At 38.5% G+C, this 22,556-nt stretch overlaps 1 protein-coding gene across 1 annotated transcript; it reads right to left on the bottom strand.

The window, feature by feature from the left end:
* Positions 1-596: 596 nt before the first annotated feature.
* Positions 597-21,028, bottom strand: rbl2 (retinoblastoma-like 2 (p130)). Its single transcript, XM_055155320.1, has 22 exons — positions 20,732-21,028; positions 18,553-18,683; positions 17,584-17,784; positions 17,099-17,163; positions 16,518-16,646; positions 14,285-14,442; positions 13,605-13,669; positions 13,287-13,458; positions 11,701-11,864; positions 11,055-11,167; positions 10,137-10,240; positions 9,428-9,565; positions 8,462-8,626; positions 8,110-8,218; positions 7,131-7,418; positions 6,806-7,032; positions 5,864-6,040; positions 5,373-5,444; positions 5,189-5,270; positions 4,559-4,800; positions 3,691-3,852; positions 597-2,779 (listed from the first exon to the last, which is right to left on the bottom strand). Exons 1-22 carry the CDS (start codon positions 20,867-20,869, stop codon positions 2,615-2,617), a joined length of 3,267 nt encoding a protein of 1,088 aa, XP_055011295.1. The 5' UTR covers positions 20,870-21,028; the 3' UTR covers positions 597-2,614.
* Between the last annotated feature and the right edge of the window lie 1,528 nt (positions 21,029-22,556).

Raw genomic sequence — 22,556 nt, 5'->3', positions numbered from 1 at the left:
AAGCAAAGAGTGGCCTGATTAACAGGTGTATTACCCAATCAGGGACATGCATGGTCTGTACGTATCAAAGCTGACATGGCTGCTTATGAGGAAAAAACAAAAGGACAAAAGATATCCTGAAAGTTCAGGTTGAATAAATTATTCCCAGCATTTATAAAATGAATTACTGCGCCGAGTGCTACAATTATCATGGGCTCCATTCATGTCTTCACCTCCCAGGTCTTCTCCAACTCTTATTTGAGCCCCTGGCATTTCTCTAGTTTCTTGTGTTCTTTCCTGATGTTCCCATCGCTTGGTATTACAATGTTGACCACCACAGCTTTGTTTTGTTCTGTTGCTTATCCAGCACCACTGTGGCTGGTTAGTATCTGGGAGTCCCACAGGGTCTTGGCTCAGTCATTCTCCACAACCACTGGAAGTGTTTTCCACCTTGACCTTCGCATCTCCAGCCTGTACTCTGCACAGATATTTCTGTACACTATGCCCGCCACTTGGTTACCTGGACGACTGAAGGTTTACTCAGAAATCAACATTAAAATGACAAAAAACAAACAAACAAATGCCTCATGTTTTTGTTTTTATTTGATATCTTCTTTTTACAGCAAAGTCGTTGTGTTGTGTCTCAGAAATACAAAAACAGGCACTTCATAATAACTGCATTGTCCATAATAAAATAGCTTTAAATCTCTATATTTTACACATATTTACAATCTACACAAATGAAGAACACTGGTGATGGTTTATTACATTAGAACAGAACAGAGAAAGCATTAAAACAATGAAGGTGCATATGACAGGTTTTCATGTTTTTAGAATTTTTCTGAGATAGTACCGGTGGTCAATATTTATCGTAGTTTTACATCAGTTAAGTGACAGTTTGTGGAAAAAAGTTAGGAAGAAAAGCACAAAAATACAAGAACCTATGTCTACCCTTTTTAACATTATGATTGGTAACATGCCTCTACGATGTCCAACCAGGAAGTAAAATTATAAATAAATTAAAAAGATAGTTAACATCATTATATTTAAGATTTTTAGTAAAATCTTAAATATAATGATAGAGAAATGAGTAGTCAAACCTGCCATAAGCACTTTTAAGATGTGAGTAAACATGTGTATAAGCTGTAGCCTGCTCTATGCTTCTGTAAATGTGTAAGTAATCAAAGTGATAATACAAAAAGTACTGCTGCTACTAACAATTATTTTAGTAGTCAACTAGTCGGTGCTTATTTTTTCAGCTGATTAACTAGTCAAACCATTATTTATACTGGAACATTTTGGGGAAGGGTCCATCATCTGCTTGTCTCCATATTGCTTTGACTGGAATGTTCCACCATATGGTGTTAAAATTCCTTATCTTACATTTACTAAATTACAGATGTTTTTGATGCTCTGAAAAACATACATTCTTGTGAGTGGGCTTGCATGTACACAGATCTGGCATTACCTGCTTATCTTCATGGCAGACAAGACAGATGTTTAATACCACACTGTCACTGTGGAACCTTCCAGGCAAAAAATAACACCTCCATGGAGACGAGCAGATGAGATTGTCCACCAGAAAGTTTACACAGTGTACCTTTAAGGCTAAAAGAGGCCCCTTGGAGGTTTCATGTTGAATACAAATAAGGGGCATTCCCAATTCAAATTACATTGTTCTTGATTAACTTATTAACATATTTTTCTTTAGACTTCAAATAACTATTATTTAAGTCAATAATAATTTCAGTAGTTTATAAAAAAAATTAAAAAAAACTTCATTCAACCGATTTCAGTCAATGTTTAAAAATGTATGTGATTTTAAGGTGTCAAAGTTATTGATAACATGTTTGTTAAAGGTGCAGTGTGTAACTTTTCTGTTGGGAGATTTGCCACCATGCTTGTCTCCATGGAGATGTTTTGACTAGAATGTTCCACAGCTTGACATTAAACCTATTCAATCCCTAGTGTTGTTGGTGCTAAAAGTTCCCACTTGACAGATCTGACCTGTAATTGGGCACTAGCTAATGCCATACTGTGGAACATTGCAGGCAAAGCAATTACATCTCCATAGAGACAAGCAGGTGGCTCCACCCCAAAAATTACATAGTGCACTTTTATCTTTGCTGATGAACATGAGCTGTTTTATTTAAAAGGTAACATTAAGTGCTAGAATTGTTATTTTAGTTGAAGATTTATAATAAAATGGATTGTCTCACAAGAATAAACCAAAAACAGTGTGATTATAAAATAAGACACTGTTGTTATCACTAATATCACTGTTGTGACAGGTCATTACTGTATTTTGCAATTTTTCTTTACAAAAGTGTAAAGTTAGGGGATTAAAACAGGATATAATATAGAATGAAACCAGACTAAACCAGAACTAAACCAGGTCTAAACTAAGGCTAAACCAAGGGTAAACCAGGACTAAAACAGGACTAAACCTGAAGGACTTTAGTCTTAGCTTGAAGCTTTTAAGAGTCCTGGGTAGGAGTAGTTCATTTTTGAAATTATTGTTCTTATTATTTTGACTTGTACAGCCAAACATTTAAAGGTGGTATTTGAAGTTCCAGATAATTACAGCTCTAAAAATCTCTTGTTGTATTTATGATGTCCCACTCCATGGCGCCTCTCAGTGGTTGGAGTTGCGGTCGTTTGCCACATCCTGGAGCCGTCGTAGCAGAGCAGAGCTGTCAGGACACAGGCGCTTGGGCGCAGTTTCCTCTTCTGCACACAGGGGGCGCTTTCTGCTTGGACTCTCTCCAGACCGGATCAAAGAGTTGATCTCCTGTAAGCGCTGACGAACCAGACACAGAGAGGTTAGAACTAGTACTGGATCTGGACTCATCCAGGACTGAACCAGGACTGAACCATAACTGAATCAAGGTTAAAATAGGACTAAACTAGAACTAAACCAGGACTGAACCAGGACTAAACCAGACAAGGAGGTTAGAACCACAGAAATATTATGAAAAGTGGATATAAAAAGTAAAAGTATTTGGGTTGCCAGTACCTTCTAATACACTGGCATGTCAGGTCTAATACACTGGTATGTCTTGGTCACCCATGAGGGCCAAGAAAAATATGTTTGAGAGCCATAGTTTGAACAAGTCAAGTCTAAGCTTTAAAACAAGGTCTAACATGCCCAAGTGGAATATTAGCCATATCAGTCAGATTTTGGACAATAGCCAGGATTTGCAAGTGTCCATATCGGTACATGTACTGACTAAGATCTGCCTAAATCCCATTCCCAATAGACGTGCAGGAAAATATTAGATCTGTGTTTAGATGTGTCCTCACTGATTTTCCATGAGCAGTGATGATAAACTATGGCCTCTCCACAAAGCACGCTTTGTTTTGGTTTGCTGTGTTTAAGTGAAATAAGAACGACAGGAGCTTGAATATGTTTATTTGTGCGGCGGAGAGGAAATAACATGAAAAGAAGACCTACTGTGCTTGCGTCTGCTATATATTTGTAATCTATGACACCCATGGATCATTAAGTTATAATCTGCACATTTTAAATCGCAATATGCATCTAAAAGCGTATTGCGATTTAAACAAGTCCGTTAACTTCTGCGTTAGAAAACTGTGGTCCCCAAAGAGAGCTGATGTTGCTGTAAACATCACAGCGCTGCCTACTATTGGTCCACTCGGATTTATCTCTGCATGTAAATGTAGTGATTGGATAGTCCATTGAAGCCTTACATGAGGTGGACTGCTGCCGATGTAGTAGCAGAGTTTGTCTTTAGGTGGCGGTGTGGAGTTGAGGTTGTGAGGTGAGATATAGATGGAGTGTTTGGAGGACAGAAGCATCCTGCGGGGGGAGCCACTCCTCAGACTGGGGTACGGCACCACGGGGGGAGAGTTCTGTGGAGAACACAGAACAGGGTTAGGGTTGGGTTAAAGGTCACGTTACAGGTCAGGTTAAAGGCATTTACTCTTTACAGTAGTGGGCTAAAGGCGTGTGAGGTGAAATGAAGCTAAACAGTTATAGGGGCAAATTTGAAGCCAAGTTCCATATTTAAAATTCCAACCAAAACTCAAGAGCCAATCAGGAGAGAGGCTATTGAAGATAACATGCCTTTTCACCCGCAAAATAGTGAAACAAAACAAAACAAAACAGGATCATGTATTGCAGGTTAATACAGGTTAAGACAAAAATGATGACCCTGATAGCAGCAGTTACAAAGAGATGGGGGCAGTCTTATGGTCCTGTTTAGGACTTTGATTTTCAACAAAAAGGTGAAGGAATTGTAGAGCAAAGTGTCTCATCTGTTTAATGTGCATGTTATTGTAAAAGTGAATCAGGTCTCCACTCTCCTCCTCCTCAGAAGCAGAAACTGAAAAACTATAATGTTATGAGAGGGAGTTATTTAATAGTACAAATAAGCTCCCCTGTCATAGTTCAAGCTACGTCAGTTCTGTATGGTCAGAATGAATTAAAACGAAGATCAGATTAAAGTGTAACTTGGGGTTTAATCTTTTATTGTGAAGCTAATTATCTTGCAAGGACAATTAACAGTAGTTCAGAGCTTATTTAAATACAAATAAAAGTATAAATATGTGTACTCACTGCAGCAGAGCCAGAGCCGGGAGAGAATCGAAGAGCAAAGTGTCTCATCTGTTTAATGTACACGTTATTGTAGAAGTGAATCAGGTCTCCTCTCTCCTCCCCAATAGCGGTGTCAGTATCAGTATTAGTAGTATTGGTAGTGGTAGAAGTATTAGTAGAAGTATTTAAATTGGTTGGAGATGAGGAGATGGGTTGTTTGTTGTTGGTGGGAGAGAGAGAGGGCACTGGACTTTTTTCTCCACCTGCAAAGATACAAAAAATGTATAAATTAACCAAACTTAAACTGGCATGATTTAAAACATTTTAGATTTTTTAAGTTGCACTAGGTCTCCCTCAAAATGCTTGGTAATATGAAAGAAAATACAACAGCTTAATGTTTAAAAATTATATTCTTTTGTCTAAATAAAGAGTTTTTTATTATCATCATGGTATCAGAATCTGTATTGAGCATCGAGTCTTGGTTTAGTCCTGGTTTAGTCTTGTTTTAAACCTAATTGAGACCTGGTTTTGCTCTCCTGGTTTAACATGGCTTAGTTCTGGTTTAGTCCTGCTTTTCTGAGAAGTAGCTTGTCAAAAAAAAAAAAAAAAGACCCACAACTAGAAAAGTTACACAATGCAGCTTTAACCCACCTGTCTCCTGGCTGGTTTCATTAGAGTTTATTTTGGTGCTTGTTGGTCTTGTCCTTTCTGAGATCAGCACATTTCTGTAAACCTGAAAAAGATCATTATTAGATTATTATTATGCATTAGTTATTTCAGTCCTACACACTAGAAATGGCAGTAGTAAGTTTAACCATAGTTAGCTTAGCCTTACATTGCTGTTAGCTTGTGGCTGTGTCCGGTAGCACTTCATGATGTTCTGGAAAGACTTGTCCTCCTTTGTCACCTGCACAAACAAATGTAGAAAGAGTTCTTCACATTTTCAGTGTATTTTTGCCCAACTGGCTTCATGTGTGGTCCTGATTTAAACCTGTTTAAGTTCTAGTTTAGTTGTCTTGGTTTGGCTGGGGCTTAGTTCTGGTTGAGACCTGTCTGATTCTAGAATGACGTGGAATCGGATCACAGAGCACGGCAAACCTCTGTTCAAACTTGGGACGGTCCAATGAGATAAATCAGTTTTTTTTATTCCCTTTTTTAAATGCAAGTCGCCCTGTTTGTTTTGATACAAACAGACCACATGTCTCTCTGAGAGGTTAATGCGCCTGTCAGTCACACACACTTTACAACGTCAGGAATATTAACATTAGCTGAAAAATATCAATACTTTCCATAAAAAAAAAGTATAATGTAATATTTATGTAGTACCTTGGCGATGACGTAGATGGCGCACATGAGCAGCTGGTCCAGGTGTCGGTCCATGAGAAGCTGAGTGCAGTGAACCAGAGAAAACTCAAAACATGCCCAGATCTTCCTCCTCAGGTCTGACCCAATGTCCAGCTTTACACACAAGTCCCTCAAACGAACAGAAGCCAAATGGTACACCTGAGAACACACACACACATACAGACAGACAGACACACACACACACATACAAGTCCTGGTTTAGTTCTGGTTTAGACATGACTTAATCCTAGTTTAATTTTAGACCTGGTTCAGTCCTGGTTTATACCTGGTTTAGATTTGTTTTAGACCTGGTTTATACCCAGTTTTAACTGGGTTCAAATGGGTCCAGACCTGGTTTAATCCTAGTTTACACCTGGTGCCAAAATCAGTGTAAATCAGCCGCAAGACTCTTCACCACAACATCACGTGACTCTTCTGCAGGAATGTGCAAACAACACACTGGTCTGTTAAAAAGAACCTTTATTTGGAAATAAATCTAGTTAAAGCCTAGTTTCATCCTGGTTTAGTCTTGTTTTAGGCCTGATTAAATCCTGGTTCAAACCCAGTTTACACCTAGTTCAAACCAAATTTAGGGTTAGTCCTGATTCAGCCTTGGCATAGTCCTGATTAAATCCGGCTTTGTAGAATTTCAGATGTTGTGCAGGGGTTTATATAACTCTATGGGAGATTCACTGTTTTTGAAAGAAATCTCCAAAGTTAGGATCCACAAATGTTGAACCTTATCATTATTTGTTTGGGGTTCGCTCCACAAACTTGTCATATTAATGTTATGGCTTTAAGTCCTATTTTTTGTTTCATGTGAACAGAGATATTAACCATTAATCATAAATTTCTGACCTGTCGTCCAGCTCAGTTTAAACTATGTACACTTTATATTGTTAGAAAATCAACTCAAGCTCGTACCTTCCTGAAGAACAGAGAAAGGGACCCCTTCTTCACAGCGCTGGGGGCGGGGCTAGCATTGGGCTTTGGTGACGTTTTGGCAACTGGTTTGGCCACAGCAGATTGGACGGTGAAAGTCCCGGTTAATGCCTGTGCTGTGATTGGCTGAAGAGTGGCTCCTCCCTGTGGCGTTACATTCACAGGGGCGGGGAGAATGAACGTAATACCTCCACTCTGATTGGCTATCCCTGCAAGATCAACAAGATAGTTTTTAATAAAATAAGAGACCTCTGACCCTCTCCTCTGTATTTTCTGTTCCATCTGACCCTCTCCTCTGCATCCTTACCGGGCACAGGTATAGTCAGGGTCTGTCCATTGTTAGCTGAGTAAGTTGCCGTAGCCACCACAGTCTGTCCGGAGGGGATGGAGCTCACGATGGTTGTCTTTCCTTGGGCAGAGGGGGAGAGAGAGGGGAGAGAGGAGGGAAGAGAGGACACTGTTCTGGGTGGGACAGGGGATGAGGAAGAGGGGATTTTGGGGCTGGTCTCTGGAGGGTCCACAAACAGGCGTCGTTTAAAGGTGGCCGGAGGAGAGCTGTAGCGGTCCATAAGAGTCGTGGGTGATGGTGAAACTCCTGCAACGAAAATGAAAACTTGGTTAAAAACTTGGTTAAGCTGTTGTCTGATCTATGTTATAATTTTGTTTCCTCATCACAAACATAATTGGAGTTGTGTTTTGTTTCTTGCACACATGTTTAACACACAAACCCTGCATGTTCTTCCCTCAAACAGAAAGCACTTCCACCTTGTGATTTTATGTGTATAGGAAGTGTATTGTCAAAGAGTGTGGTTTTGGCTGGCCAGGTAAGTTATTGGTTACTTTCATATTTTCCTATTTTTATATTGTAAGTAAGTACGTTTTTTATTTATATAGCGCTTTTCACAGACATATGCCACAAAGACACTTGCATTATTCAGTCACTCCATACTCAGTGGTAGTAAGCTACTATTGTAGCCATAGCTGCCCTGGGACAGACTGACTGAAGCGTGGCTGCCAATCAACATCATCGTTCCCTCTGACCACCACCAACACTCACACACACCACTTTCATACTAGGCAATGTGGGTGAAGTGTCTTGCCTAAGAACACAACAACAGTTTGTCCCACTGTGGCACTTGATTTTCCCAGGAATCCTATCCAAGTACTACCCAGGCCTGGCCTTGCTTAGTTTCTGAGATCAGACGAGATCAGGCTTTGACAAGCTGGTATGGCTTTTACTATTGTAATAGTAAAAGCGTGTGTGTAGTGTGGAGTATAGATTGTACCTTTGCTGGTGCTGTTTGAGTTCAGGTCTGGTCCCTGGTTCACTGGGGTCAAAGGAAGGGCCACAGAGCTGCTCTCTTCACTCTGCTCTAGGTACTGAGGAGGCATCACCTGAAACACAACATATGTCAGGAACAGTGAAGCAGGAGCAAGTTACACAGTATGGGATGACAGTACTTGGATCACTTTTTAGTAAAAGTAATGTTATTAGTTGCAATTTTAAATAGAGTAATAGAGTAGACTACAGTTACTAGCCTAAGTAACTTACAGTTACTTATTTCCCGGCCAAAAATGTGTGAGTAGTGTCATAAAACGAGTGAAACAACTGAAACTTTTTATAAAAACATCTTGTACCTCTTTACAGGAGGGCACTTGGTCCTTGTTGGCCTTCACACTGTCCCACAGAGGAGAGTCCCGGGTCCATGCCAAACTGTCCAAAACCTGCTCCTCAATCTGATTCAAATGTTTGACCACTTCCCGAAACAGGCTCTGCTCTGACCGGACCAAGACCTCGATCACCTACAGCACACACAAAAGGCACGTTAATACTTCATGATACAGAAAAATACAGAGGTTCTAAACACTGTACTTCAGAGTAGAGATATAATAACATTGCAAAATATAAAAAAGCTAAGGTTCCCTGGGAGAATTCAATGCATTGAGCTTGTAATTCAAAATATTGTAATGTTTTCATTATACTGGGGCTATTATAGCATCTCTAAAATTATATTATATCTGAAAGAGAAGTTCTTGTCCTGCCTTATAGAAATTAAAAGCTGGTATGTGTATTTTCTATGCTGTTTTTGAATAGTCCAATTGCTTTGTGATTTATGTTTTAATAATAGGATTCTGCTCAAAGTTCAAATTTTAAACATGTCCAGAAGAATTGACAAAAAGACTGAAATCTGAATTGACAAACGAATACAAGAATCACATTTCAGAACATGTTTGTACTGATCTAAACTACAGGATTAGCAGTTTAGCAGAGATTTTATTATTTGTGGAGAAACATTGCAGCCTTGGGATTGCTAAAACCCTGGGATTTGCTAGTTGCATTCAAATCATGATTTAGATTTGATTGCAATTAAACTTGCAACACTAAAGCCATGTAAAAGTGCTTGTATTTTAGTATCGTTGCTGTACCTCATGGAAGTGAAACGATGGGATTTGCAGTTTTTATGCTGTTTTAGTGTAGCTGTGTAGCTTTTATTCTTGTAAATTGTAGTACAATATAGAAGTGTATGTTTTAGAATAACACCTGCACCACATAGAAGTGGAATGCTGGGATACATAGTTTTTATGCTTGTGTAGTTGCTGTACCTTATAGAAGTGAAACGCTGGGAGGCTGAAGATGTTGATGACTTTGGGGAAATCTCCTGGAGGTCTGTAGGAAAAGAGGACGATCTCGACACAACACACGACGAGAGAGCGCTGGAACAGGTCCTGCTCAAAGACACTCTGGAACACAAATTATAGATTAAATCAATTGAATTCAGAATATGTATGTTCTTTATCGACTGTTACAAACTTTTAAGCATGTTATAATGATCTGAGTTGTATTTTGACTGATTCATAGATGTTTAAGTAATCCTGCTTGAGCACTTTACCAACCTCCTATGTGATATCTATACTTTGGCTTTAAGTATACCCGACACAGGGATGAAAAATTGCAGTTATTTCTTAGAACACAGTTAACTTATATCACAAAAGATCCAGTTGTGTTATTCAACTGTTACTTATCCTTCAAATCACTACTGAACAGGCTAAAATCAGCTTGTATATTGTCTTATGACATTCAATTAAAGCCTCTACCAGAATATCGACTGAAGTGATATCATGGAACAGAGACCTGATCCAGCAAATTTGCAGTATTAACGTGGATATTCAGTATCAGAGCATCCCTAAAACTAACCTAAACAACTGACTTCATTTGAACTCATGTACATCTTCATCACTATTATCTATTATGTGTGTACACAACACCCACAAGACTGCACTGTTAAATGTCCATTCTTGTTACTGTACTCACAGATAGATCAGTTTCTCCCAGGATCCCCTTTTCTCTGTCGATGATGGACTCCAGAATTCTGTAATATAGAGTCTCCGCCAGACCAAAGTATTTCACCGCCATGTCTGAAACAAAGGAATTTTAAAAGCTGTTCACCTTTGTAGTCTAAATTTACTTATAGATGTATTTTTACTTTTATGTGCATTAAATGCTAACACATAACATATTTAGTCATTGAAAATGCTATATTTGCCAGAAAAAAAATATAAACATGTGCTACAATTTTGCTTTCAGGGCTTTTTGAGACTCTGATTCAAAAGTCGTTCCCCCTTTAGAACACTATCACATACCAATTGGAGTGCCTTCTGCTAATGAAACTACTGCACATCCCATTAGGTTTGTGAAGCTGTAATGTACTTCTTTTTTATCATGCTTTTGGAAAATTGTCGTGTGGGAGCATGGGTGATGAAGGCTTGTGCGTGGGGCATTAGAGAAATCTTACTGCTAACCGGAAGGGGGGGTTGGAATAGGGCTCGGGAGAGATCGCTAGATTAATATTATTACTTTAATAAAAGTAAATAAATGCAACACTACAACACTGAAACACTACAGTTACATGTACAGAGTAGGGGTGGAAGGGTTGGAGTTGCCAGTGGCTTAGTGGGATCAGTAGGTCATTCTTAGAGCAATGTTGTAAAAAGCAATAAAGGGCAAAAGTGTAAGGCCTCATTATTATTTATGGAATATATACGGTAATAATGCATTAGTCTTATATACAGCTTTCCTGGACACTCAAAGACACTTTCAGTTTTCATGCATTATTCATTCACTCCACACTTGGTGGAGGCAAGTTACTATTGTAGCCACAGCTGTCCTGGGGCAGACTGACAGAAGTGAGGCTACCAATCTGCCACCACCACTGCCCTGATCTTTACTTACCTTTGCCCATGCCTCTGCTTTCCTCTGCACTGCTCTCAAAATGTTGAGAGAAAGTTTCAGCCATCTCCTTCAAACGCAGACTGATGCATTCTGTGGGGTCTCTGGTACATGCTCTAAAACACAGAAGAATAAGGACTGTTATTAGGGCTGAAAGATTAATAACCATTGCAATTTGTATTAACATTTGAGGAACAAATGTAATACGACTCATGCATTTCAGTCATTAGACAAACTTGCATTTGTTCAATAACAGCTACAACTACGGCTTATGACTGAAAAAACTTGTTTTCTGACTGTGACCTCGGTCTTCTCTCCACAGATCTATCCTGTAACTTGGCACCTCACCAACCGCTTGTCTCCATAGAAATGTTGTGGAAAATGACAAAGAACGTAATTAACTCTATAAGGAGACAAGTAAGGGTATATACACTAGTATATACAGAGTACAGTACATACGCCACCAGAAAAGTTATAAAAAGCTCCTTTAAATACATTAACTGTTAGCCATTTGTTAATTGCAACACTTTAGATTGTACTTTAAATATGATTAGGATTTTGATCTTACTGCCAACTTATTCTATATTTATCTCAGTTTGGTAATACTATATTTCATTTAGATATTCAAACAAGCAACTGTTATGTTTACTTGAGTATGCTGGAGAGCTTGTGGCTGGGTCCCTGTTTGGTCCCTGACAGAAGCGTATGCAGACGGCCCACACTCTTCAGAGCAGCGGAGATGGGAGAACAGAGACTGTTCTCCTGCACGTACTTCCTCCCAGTCAGAGGAGTGGACACCTTCAGAGCAGATGCCTGAAAACAAACACAAGATTATATTTAAATTAGGGCAAAATATGAAACCATTGTGATTGCTGAAACCAACTGGATTGAGAGACTTTATTGAGAGATTACAATTTTCTGACAAGCATTGTGATTTATGTTTTAATAAAAGGATCCTGTTCATTTTTTAATGAATAGAAGAATTAATAAAAGACTGAAATATAAACTGACAAATTAATATAAGAATGACATTTCAGAACATGTTTGTGAAAATCTAGACTACAGGGTTAGCAGTTTTTAAGCAGAACAGACAGGAGTTTTTGTTGTTTGTTGGCAACATTATGGGTATGATCATACTTCAAGAATTGCAGCCTTTGAGATTGTGATTTTGATTTGCAATTAATCTTGCGGCCCTGACTGTATGGCATTAAACATGTGACTTGTGCATAATGTAGGAAATGTATGTACTGTAGCCTGTGCTCTTACTGTTTTATAAAAGGTACTATAATCAAGATTCTACAATCACAACCCATCCTGTGTTGCCAGAGCATTAACCTGCAGATAGAGGACAAATACAAGTTTGTCTCATTCTCAGTATATGGACAGGTCATGTCTCATGTGAAAGCTCAGAACCTCCAGAATTCCCTCACTGAACTGCAGAAGCTGCACTAGCACTGAGTCATGATTGGCTGGAGGTGCTGGAGTGGGAGCGACCATTCAGATCACAGAGAGGCATTTTCAGTTTAAACCAACTGGATTTCAGCATTTGGATTGCATTGGCTCATTCTGCTTTCTGTCTGGATAATCATCTTGAGAACCAAAATATAAATTTATAACACAAACAACCTTGACCATCATGTCCAATGTTTTTGTAATGATGAATATATTAGATTTGCAATTGTTATCAGCAAAAGTTATATTTGATTTGAACATGTCTACCTCAAAACTAATGAACTGTATATAACAAATCAAAATGTTATATACAGTTCCTTTAACATGCAATGTCTCCATGAAATAAAACTGTTATAATTTTAAAGAGATTTATAATGTAAGTGATTTTTCCATGGATCTATTAAATTGACTGGATAGGGCATGGCTATCTTAGACCTAGTGGAATTATCTTATCTTAGACTAAGTGGAGATTAGTGGAAACTCAGTGGTACTGCAGTGAAAAAATCTCATCCTGTACAGAAAGCATATTTCCCATACAGCGCAATGTAAACACAAACAGTTCGTGTTCAGCTGACAGGGACTGATAGGGGTTGACAGGGACTGACAGGGACCTACAGCTTTCACAAAGTTTGGATTTTGTGTCATATTTTACCTATTTTAAGATGATAAACCTTTTCTCTGTTCAAAATCCTTCAGTTGTCTTAACCTTTAATTAATGTTAATGGGCGGCCATGTTTCGGCCTTGGACTAGGCATGGAGGTTTCCCTGTCTATGGTGTCTTACAGTGAGACTGGAGTGCAGCCTGTAGGTGGCGTTGTCCTGGTTCTCCTCGCCCTCACACAGACAGGGTCCTGGGGTTCCGATGTCCTCTCTCGCTCCGTCTCCAGTGAAGATTCTCTCATCCAAACCTCCAGAGGCCAATACATGCTCCTCATAAGCACGATTCAACCCTGTACTGTGGAGGAACACAACACAAGGACGTTTTTTTTCCCCTCTTTTGTAAATTTTGTTCTCTCTTGTTACTGGGTCTATTTTTGATCTTACTCCCCATGATTTTGAATTTCACATGTATTTCTATTTGAATAAATCAGTGGTACTTACAAACTGTCTCCAAAGTTCATAGGATCCAGAAACCCAGTCAGCGTGTCCTCTTTACCCCTAAGAATCTACAAAGAATAAAAAACTGTGGCCTTAGGACAGCTGAATAGGACACAACATTTATACAAGATAAGTGCGCAACAAATCGTCAGTCCTGGAATGATCTATAATTACAGCATTATTGATATCAGATATTTATTAGATTTTCAGAGTACATTTTACAGTGCACTATGTAACTTTTCTGGTGGAGGTGATGCCACCTGTTTGTGTCCATGGAGACGCAATTGTTTTGTCTAGAATGTTCCAAAGTAAGGAATTAAATATTTATTCAGCTAGAGGTGTTTTTATAATCAAAATCCCTTGAAAAACACATATTCTTTTGTAAGCAGTCTGGCCTCTCCACAGATCTGACCTGTAATTTGACTTAATCTTGCCACACACTTGTTCCCTAAAGATTAATACCACTGGAGCATTCTAGACAAAGGAATAACATCTTCATGGAAGCAGGTGGCCCCTCCTCCCCTCTCATTCTCTTCTTTGATCCCCCAGGTACTGCCCAGTTTAGCAGCTTTATTTAAAATGTGGTTGTGGGTGGAGTTTAGGTATTTAGTGTCACTTTAATTAAGACGTGTGTAAGATATAGTAGACAACATGTATTGACTGACTGATTTATTTTCTGTTACCCTTTTGTGCATTAGCTTCTTGATGAATGGTTTCCAGAAGTGTTCTTTGACGCCTTTAGCCTCGAGGATCAGGCCATGGTGCAGGTCACAAAGAGGCTGCAGGAAACAGAGAGGAGCTGAGGGCCTGAAGTCCTTAGAGCTGAAGTCCTCCGGGAGACCTGAGGGGGCACCATAGAGCAAGGAAGATTAGTTGATGACTGTCGATCGACTAATCGAGGTAGGGGTGTGCTAACATATTGAAATATTCATATACTGTGATACTAAATTTCGTGATAGTGTGTCGATATCGTGGGCTGCTGTATTGATATATCTCCAAGAGTACTTTTGGTATATTTCACGAAATTATTTTGTGGCATTGCTATAATTTTTCTTGTTTGGAGGAGGGAAACTTATATGCAATATATTTGACATATTCACTGTTTTGATCCAGGCAGTGGTTTAACAAAGAAATACTGATGTTAAATTGTATTTGTTCTTAAAATAATATTACACTGCAAAATGTCATGTGCAATATAGCGGTTATCGCATGTATCACCATATTGTTCATATCGATATTCATAATCATATTGTGAGCCATGTATCGTGTAGTCAATGATGTCTTAGTTGACCGTAATTAGTAATTAGTAATTAGTATTAGTCCACTCATTATTATATTATCAAAACATTATTATATTTTGATTATAAGGATTTAATATTTTTGTACAAATAGTTATTTTTGCATGAACTCTTGTGCAAGTGAAGTATTGTGAGTGTAGTTTGGGTCAGATGCATAGAGATACATGATAGTACTGAGAGCTTTTGTCACTTCCCTTTTTGTCAACTAATTGAATCGGAATAACTACTATTATTGATTAAGTGAATAATCTTTTGGATCACAATTCTGTGGTGGCAAACTTAATCAGTTAACTGTCTTGCAATATTATTATATATATTATTATATAAACATTTAAAAACGTTTTTTTTTCATGTGGCTGAGGTAATTTTGACATGTAGAAAAATAAAACAATGCCATAAACTGTACTCAGAGTTACACTGCAGATTTCTCAAGCACATTATCAGCAGCAGGAAGCCACAGGTTTAACAGGAAAACTCAACAATTTATACACACATGACATTTTCAATAGTTTAACTTAAGACATGAACAGGAGCAAGAGGTGAATTTATTTTACTAATATGATTTAGTGCACACTGAGATAAGCACACTTCCTTAAACTGTTGAAGTAAATCGGGAAGAATAGTTTTAAGCAGTGGGCCAATAGCCTTTTTCATGCAGCTGAGAGCTCTCCACCAAAGGAAGAGCCCGTTTTCTGCTCACATGATCTACATTTATCAGGGAATCAAAATTAATTTGTTGCCATTCGTATTTCTTGTACATTTGGGTTGGCAACTTCTCTCTGACACTTTTTGAGGTGAAAACAGCACACAGCTATTACACTGGGTGATGTATCCTCTGCTATCAGCCAATGGTGCATCTGGAAATATTCTTGACACCTATTCTTCAGCTTTTGCTGCGCTCCCAACTATGACCAAAGATGTGCTTCTTGGGAAATGATATATAGCTGAGTAGTTGCAGCATTTTAGACTTATTATGGTTACATTTTTATATACTGCATCTCCATCATAGATCTCACTACGTTTAAAATAGTTTAAATCAAGTCCTTAAATCCAGCCTGAGGCTGCACACATGTTGTCTAAGAGAGCCTGACCTGAGCAGTTTAACAATTATGTTCCATGTGGAGTTTTAGTGGCCTCGCTCAGACTGCCCCAGGTCCAGCTGTGATTGCAGTTGTGGTGACAGAAATGTGCGAACTGAATTGCCCTTTGGGATTAATAAAGTTGTTGACTGATTGATTGCTTGACTCAGTGCTGCTCTGTTGTTGTAGTCACCTCCTTTGAAGATGCACACTGGAGTGTTCACAATATAACTATTTATTAAGGGAAAAGGCATCCTGCATTAATAGACTCACAACCTAAAGCAGTTACTGTTACTATCTATTACTTTGAATTATACAGTGCAGCCACCAGATCGCAGCTGCACCACTGAGTCTCTTTCATCTTCTCCTTACTTCAGCCACACACTTTCATTCATACACCTTCTTCATGTAGCATTTTTGAGCACTTTATTTAATTAGGAGCAGGTATTTTTCTATTGAGGGAAAAAAGCTGTCTCACAGTGGGCTCAGACCAAGAAATAAAAGCGTATTATGTAAGAGAAGTGAGTGAGATTCAGTACCTCTGAAGTTGGGGTTAAGCAGCTCCTTCCTGCAGGGGCAGTAGAGAGCGCAGCAGAGCACCAGGTCCACCGCACAGAGCAGCAGGTGGTACGAGTTCACCAGGTCATCGCTGATCATTGGGAAGTTTCCTGAAACCAGAATATGAATCAGGTACAGCTGATTTAAATCAAGTCTAGTCCTGAAAATGCCAAAAATGTTATGAGTGTGAACCTCTGATCTCAGCCACACAATAAAACTTACAGTGCTAAAGATGTCATGACAAGCTACTAGTGTAAATCATTCCCCTTTCTCAATAAACATGTGACACTTCACACTGAATACAATTTATGCAAAAGTGGCTCTGAAACAGGAGCTAAACCCTGGTCTTAAATCATGAGTCCACACAGAAGCCTCTGGTCCAGCTGAACAGGTCTGGACTTGCCTCGGTCTAAATCAGTCCTTTTGTAATCCACAGCAGGAGCCTCTCTCTGATTGGATGAGAAATCACCACGACGACAGCAGCCTCACTGGAGTCCAGCTTTAGAAAAACTCACTTAAATTTGACTTCTAGAACCAGGAGGAGTTTGGCTGTGGTTCTTACCTTTGGCATGGACAAACAGAACCCAGCAGAAGTGAAAGAGCTCAGGCACAGTGCAGGGGTGTCGTCTGCAAAACAAAAGTGCACATTTAGTGATTATCAATATAGATCATTCAGACTAAAAAAAAAATATATTTTTTTATTTATTTATTTGTTTAAAGGGGACATATTATATTGACACTTTGCAGCTGATATCATTGACATCACAATGACCCCGTTTGATTTTTAACAAACGTGACTAACTGAAAAACTGTTGGCTAATGCTAGCTAGTTTGTGACTGTAATGCTATATGTTTAACGAAACAAATCAGCTCACTTGTTGTAGTTCCAACTAAGTCAGTGCTTTCTGGTAAAATAAAGCTCAGATTTACTGTAAGTGTACAAAGCCTTAGACAGAGCAGTGCCTATAGTTATCATCCCACCCCTAGAAATTTTGATGACATCAGCTGCAAAGTACTTATAAGAGCAGGTGTCTCTGTTCCCCTCACCTCTGCTTCCTGCTGCGGTGGACTCGGGCAGGCTCTTCACTCGGAGCTTTGAAAATGGCTTTGAAAATGGGCACGTATTTCCTGAAGATGACGGCAGAGACAGTGAAGTTTCTTTCCAGTTTGTCTGTGCTCCGACAAAAGTCCTCAGGCAAGTTCACCATGTCCTGCCACTTCTTCATCTTGTTAAAGAACTCAATCAGGCTGAAGGAGAGGAGGAGGAAGGACACACCAGGTAAAACAACTTGTAATTGTTATTCAGTTATTATTAAAGATAGGGCATTTTACTTCTATGAGGTACAGTATGAACTGTTAACACATCACCGTGTTGTCCTTTGCTATTTTGAAAATGCTATGCTCACTGGAAACACATTAACATGTTTTATAAGTGTCACTTTTGTTTTTGACACTCAGAGTGTCACCCTACCTTTGCTCTCTGCATCGCATCCCGCTAATGATAACATTTGTCAAGTTGTATGCAGTTTTGTATCATGTTTTAGTATATTTATGGAGAATTGTCATGTGGGAGCATGGGTGACATAGGCGTATTGCTAACCATAAGGGGGATTCCAATAGAGCCAGAGAGAGATCTCTAAATGACTGAAACATGCATGGATCACGTCTAAAACCTCTTCAGGCATATTTTTGATGAGGCAACAACATAAAATAATAGAAAGTTCCAAAAATGTATTTTGCATAATACCTCATTACTAAACACATGGGTTGATATTGTCCCTATGGTTAAAAAAAAACAACTTAATGAATCTGTGCCATCAACCCGTCAGCCACCAGTGAACACTCACCACATTCATACATATATTTATATTCTGGCATAATCCATAGAATTGTCAAGGCATTTTAAAAGGAAAAAGTAGCATATTCACAATTTTGTTAGTCGACACAAACTATCACAGTAAATATTGTACTGAGATGCCTATCATGAAAGTACTATTCCCTAGTTTTTATATTCACCTCATGGGGGCGCTGCGCAGGATCCTGGTCAGAGACACATAGTTTCCCTCAGACGTGCCTTTGCTCACAGTGGGGACTGAAGAACGACAGGCAACATACAGAGCACACACCAACCAGTGTCTCTCATCTCCCTGAAAAAAAAAAAAAAAAAAAAAAAAAAACATTACAAATCGAAATAAGGCTTGTAAAGCTACACTATGTCACTTTTGTGATGGAGTATCCGCTATCTGCTGTCTCCAAGGAGATGTTAAAGCTTTGTCTAGAATGTTCCACAGTATGGCATTAAACCTATCTAGGATCAAACCAAATCTACATTAGGACTCAAAATGGGCCTAAACCTGGACCAAACCAGTACATGTATGAAAGGACATGCTATCTCCATGGAGACAAGAAGGTGACAGACCTGTGGAGAGGCGACCGCGTTCATATCTGTCTCAAGGTATTTATTTTAGCAATAAAAACAACTGTAAATGAAAACAAAAATACAAGACTGAATACTGTGGAACATTCTGCAAAGCTTTAGCTACAGATTTTGCACTGTAACAGCAGTTCTAATGTCTATGGAATATGGTGGATGCACAGGGAGCAGAGCTAGCTGTCAAACACTACCATACACCACTCAAATCCCCATAGGTTTTCAAAAAGTATTAAATAAACACATAGAGTTAAATGACTGCAAAAGATATACAGGTTCCATATTATGCTATTTTCTAATCTATGTAATAAAATCATTTCCTCATCAAAAACATTCACAAGTTTAACACAGAAATCCTGCATATTAATGCTGATTTCTTTCTAAATGAAAAGACTCCTATTCCACCTTGTGATGTCATGTACGAAAGTGCTCCATAATGCTTTTAAGCTCCATTCACTAAAATTATTTGGATGACTATAAAATACAGGGTTACTCAAACATGTGTGAATGAAACACAACCCCAGTAAGTAAGTAAGTTTATGATGGGGTAACAACATTCTAACATGGCTCATAATAAATCAATTTATTATGAAATCCAATAAATCCATTTTGTGTACACTGTAAAATCTAACATTAGGGTTAACTTGCATTCAGCTAGTTTACTTTACTCACAACTACAAATTTGTGGATCTTAATGATTGTGGTAAAGTAACAGTTACTTTCAAGGTTCAACTTGAATGAAACGAGTAACTTCAACAGTGATGTATTATTGCCAAGAGTCCAGCTCCATTTTCCAGTCTGTTCCGGTCCTCCTTTTGCCACCTCCCTGTTTTTCCTACAGCTGCCACTCATTCCCTGATCCTCCCAGGGCGTCCCTATATCCTCCCTCTGTTCAATCAGTCTCTATATCCTCCCTCTGTTCAATAAGTCTCTATATCCTCCTTCTGTTCAATCAGTCTCTATATCCTCCTTCTGTTCATTCACTCTTTGTCAGATTACACCTGTTTTTTTTTCTTCACCATTTTTGAGCCCTAAGTGTAGCAGTCTTGGTTGAGTTGACACTGAATGACCGAGCTCTATTATTTTATTGTCACACATGTTACAATGTGTTTTGAACTTAAGCTGAACAAAAGTTTTGCAATGTTTTTTTTTTTTTCAAAGACTAATAAATCTTCTAGTTCTTGTGTAGCTGATGCAGATCTAAATGGCATTATTGTAGAATAGAACCTGTTTTTACTCTAACTTGTGTGTAAAAGTAACATTTACTTGCTGATTTCAAGGCAATCAGTTTCAGTAGTTTTACCAAGTAAGATGAACTTACTCTTAAAGTAATGGTTACTACATATTTCAGATTTGAGGTTGGCACAGCTTCACAACATGAGTTCTGTGAATGAAAACTAAAGTTCACTTCACTTGCTGTACCTGGTTAGATGAAAGAGGAATTTACTGAACACTACACTGAGGAATTACTTGTAACTCAGCTTTAGATTCACAGTTCACTTTAGTCCAATTTTCAAGACAATCGGTTTCCCAGATATTTTTCAAGTAAGATCTACTTATTAGATTTTACAGTGTGTAATATAGGTCCGTTAAAGTGTATCCCAGGCATTTCAGGTGTAACTTTTGCATTACACAGTTATAGTGTTTATGGAGCGTGCTATACATGCACAGGAGGCGTAGCTAGCTGTCAAACACTCTTATACAGCGGCCAGAATCTCAAATTAAACTCTCAAACATTCTTAAAACTTTGCATTGCTTTTGTACCTCCAGAGTGAAATTCCTGCTGATATTTTCGTACGTTTTCCAGGCTTCGGTGCTCGCCTCTTCGTCCATATTCACAGCGCGACACAAGTCTTCAAACCCGGCTTTAGCCTTCTGCAAATACTGGTCCTCTTCGCTCATTTTAGCTAAAGTTACGCACGAATCCAGACACTTTTGTAAAGACGAACAAGCTATAGAACGCCTGGAATAGTTTTAACCGTGTATTTCCTCATAAATTGCCGTGAATATGTTATTAACGTGCAATAAGGTTCACGGTCCCGAGTGGAGCCATTTAAATGTCCTGCTTCGACTGACAGCTCTGGGTTTTTGAGCGTAACGGCCTAAGTGCGTAAACGGAGATACGTCATTTAAAAGCGTAACTACAATAGAGAATAGGAAATCAGGCGTATCGTAACTGAGCTTTACAGCAGTGACCAGAGGGGCGGGGCGCGGAGCTCAACGTGTTTTTCGTCACATAATAAAAATAAAAGCGCACTTTACGTAATTGTAACATTATTTGCATATTTAAGGTCCTATAATGCACAAAATTGATTCTTGTGAGTTTTAAGAGAATGCTATTACTTCATCAAAACATACCTGGAGTTGTGATTCATTATTTCATTCATTCAGTTTGAGTAACCCTTTATTATTAGTTTTTCTACGTCTCCAAAGCTCAAAATCTGTTCCACCTTGTGATGTCATGAAGCACTAGTTTTCAAGTTAACAGTTACCTTTTACTTTTAGTTCAGTAGAGATTAGCAATTTCAGGTCTGAAATTATCCAAGTGATTCTAAGGAAGGTGTATGGAGTAAAAACACACTTTCTGGATTACCATATGAAGGTGGAACAGGGTGTCTAGACGTCCTTATTTACCCAGTTTTGAGCTCTGTGTCCCCTGTTCCAGCAGATTTATCCAAAATCAGTGATTTGACCCTGTTTTATACAAGAAATGTCCCAGGTGTCTCTGTTTCTGACCCATCTTATTCCTGCCAACAGTAAAGAGAAACATAAGCTGTCACTTGTTTAGGTACAATACAGAAAAGCCACTTAAAAACACAAAACACAAAGAAAATGTGACTGTAGAAAAAATTGAATGTGACTATGCTAAGTCACATTAGTGCTGAGTGCATAACAGTTATCCTTAATTACGCACTTGTAGCACAGTTTTATTATTATCAACCACCTTATACCAAGGCATGTCCCAGTTTTTTATTTTGAAAATATGGTCACCCTGTAATAGAAGTGTTTTCTATTTGAGAGAACAACTCAGTTAAAATCTGCAGGGATTGTACTGTACATTAAATATGTGAAAGAAATTAAACACAACTCCAAGTATGTCTGTAATGGAGAAACAACATTATGACATAAATCAGAAAATATGAGCAATATGAGCTGAGATCAAACTACAACATATCTGATACATAGAATACCGGTTGCCTATTTAGTTCAGAAAGTAATGTCCCCAAATACAATAAAACATCATTACTAAAGCTTATTTTACTTAAAAATGGTCTATCTTGCATTTATACAGTTAGTATAAGTATACGTATTTTTAAAAAAAATACATAGAAAAACATGCATTACTGTGAGTGGGCTTGTCTCTGCACAGATGTGGACCTGTAAACTGACATAACTTACAGTACCTGTTGTCTCTATGGAGATAGACAAGTTTAATGCCATACTATGAGACAATGCAGACAAATCAGCAACATCTCCATGACAAACAGACAAACAGGAGGCAGATTCTTCACAAAAGAAAAGTTGCTTAGTGTATCTTTAAAATTGCATATTGCTTTTTAATCTACTTTTTAGCAAGTTAATATAATCA

Source organism: Boleophthalmus pectinirostris, unplaced genomic scaffold (genome assembly GCF_026225935.1).
Source record: "Boleophthalmus pectinirostris isolate CB_2022bp ecotype Guang Dong unplaced genomic scaffold, ASM2622593v1 HiC_scaffold_2, whole genome shotgun sequence".
Lineage (NCBI taxonomy): Eukaryota > Metazoa > Chordata > Actinopteri > Gobiiformes > Gobiidae > Boleophthalmus > Boleophthalmus pectinirostris.
Note: the sequence above shows the minus strand (reverse complement) of the source record. Positions and strands in the feature narration are given on the sequence as shown.

Coding starts and splice junctions, on each gene's coding strand:
- rbl2 (XM_055155320.1), bottom strand. CDS start 20,869: ATGAGCGAAGAGGACCAGTATTTGCAGAAGGCTAAAGCCGGGTTTGAA. Junction 8,627..9,427: donor CAGCGTTTCACTTCTATAAG/GTACAGCAACTA, acceptor TGTGTGCTGTAG/GTGATCGAGGTCTTGGTCCG. Junction 5,445..5,863: donor CCATCTACGTCATCGCCAAG/GTACTACATAAA, acceptor TTGTTTGTGCAG/GTGACAAAGGAGGACAAGTC.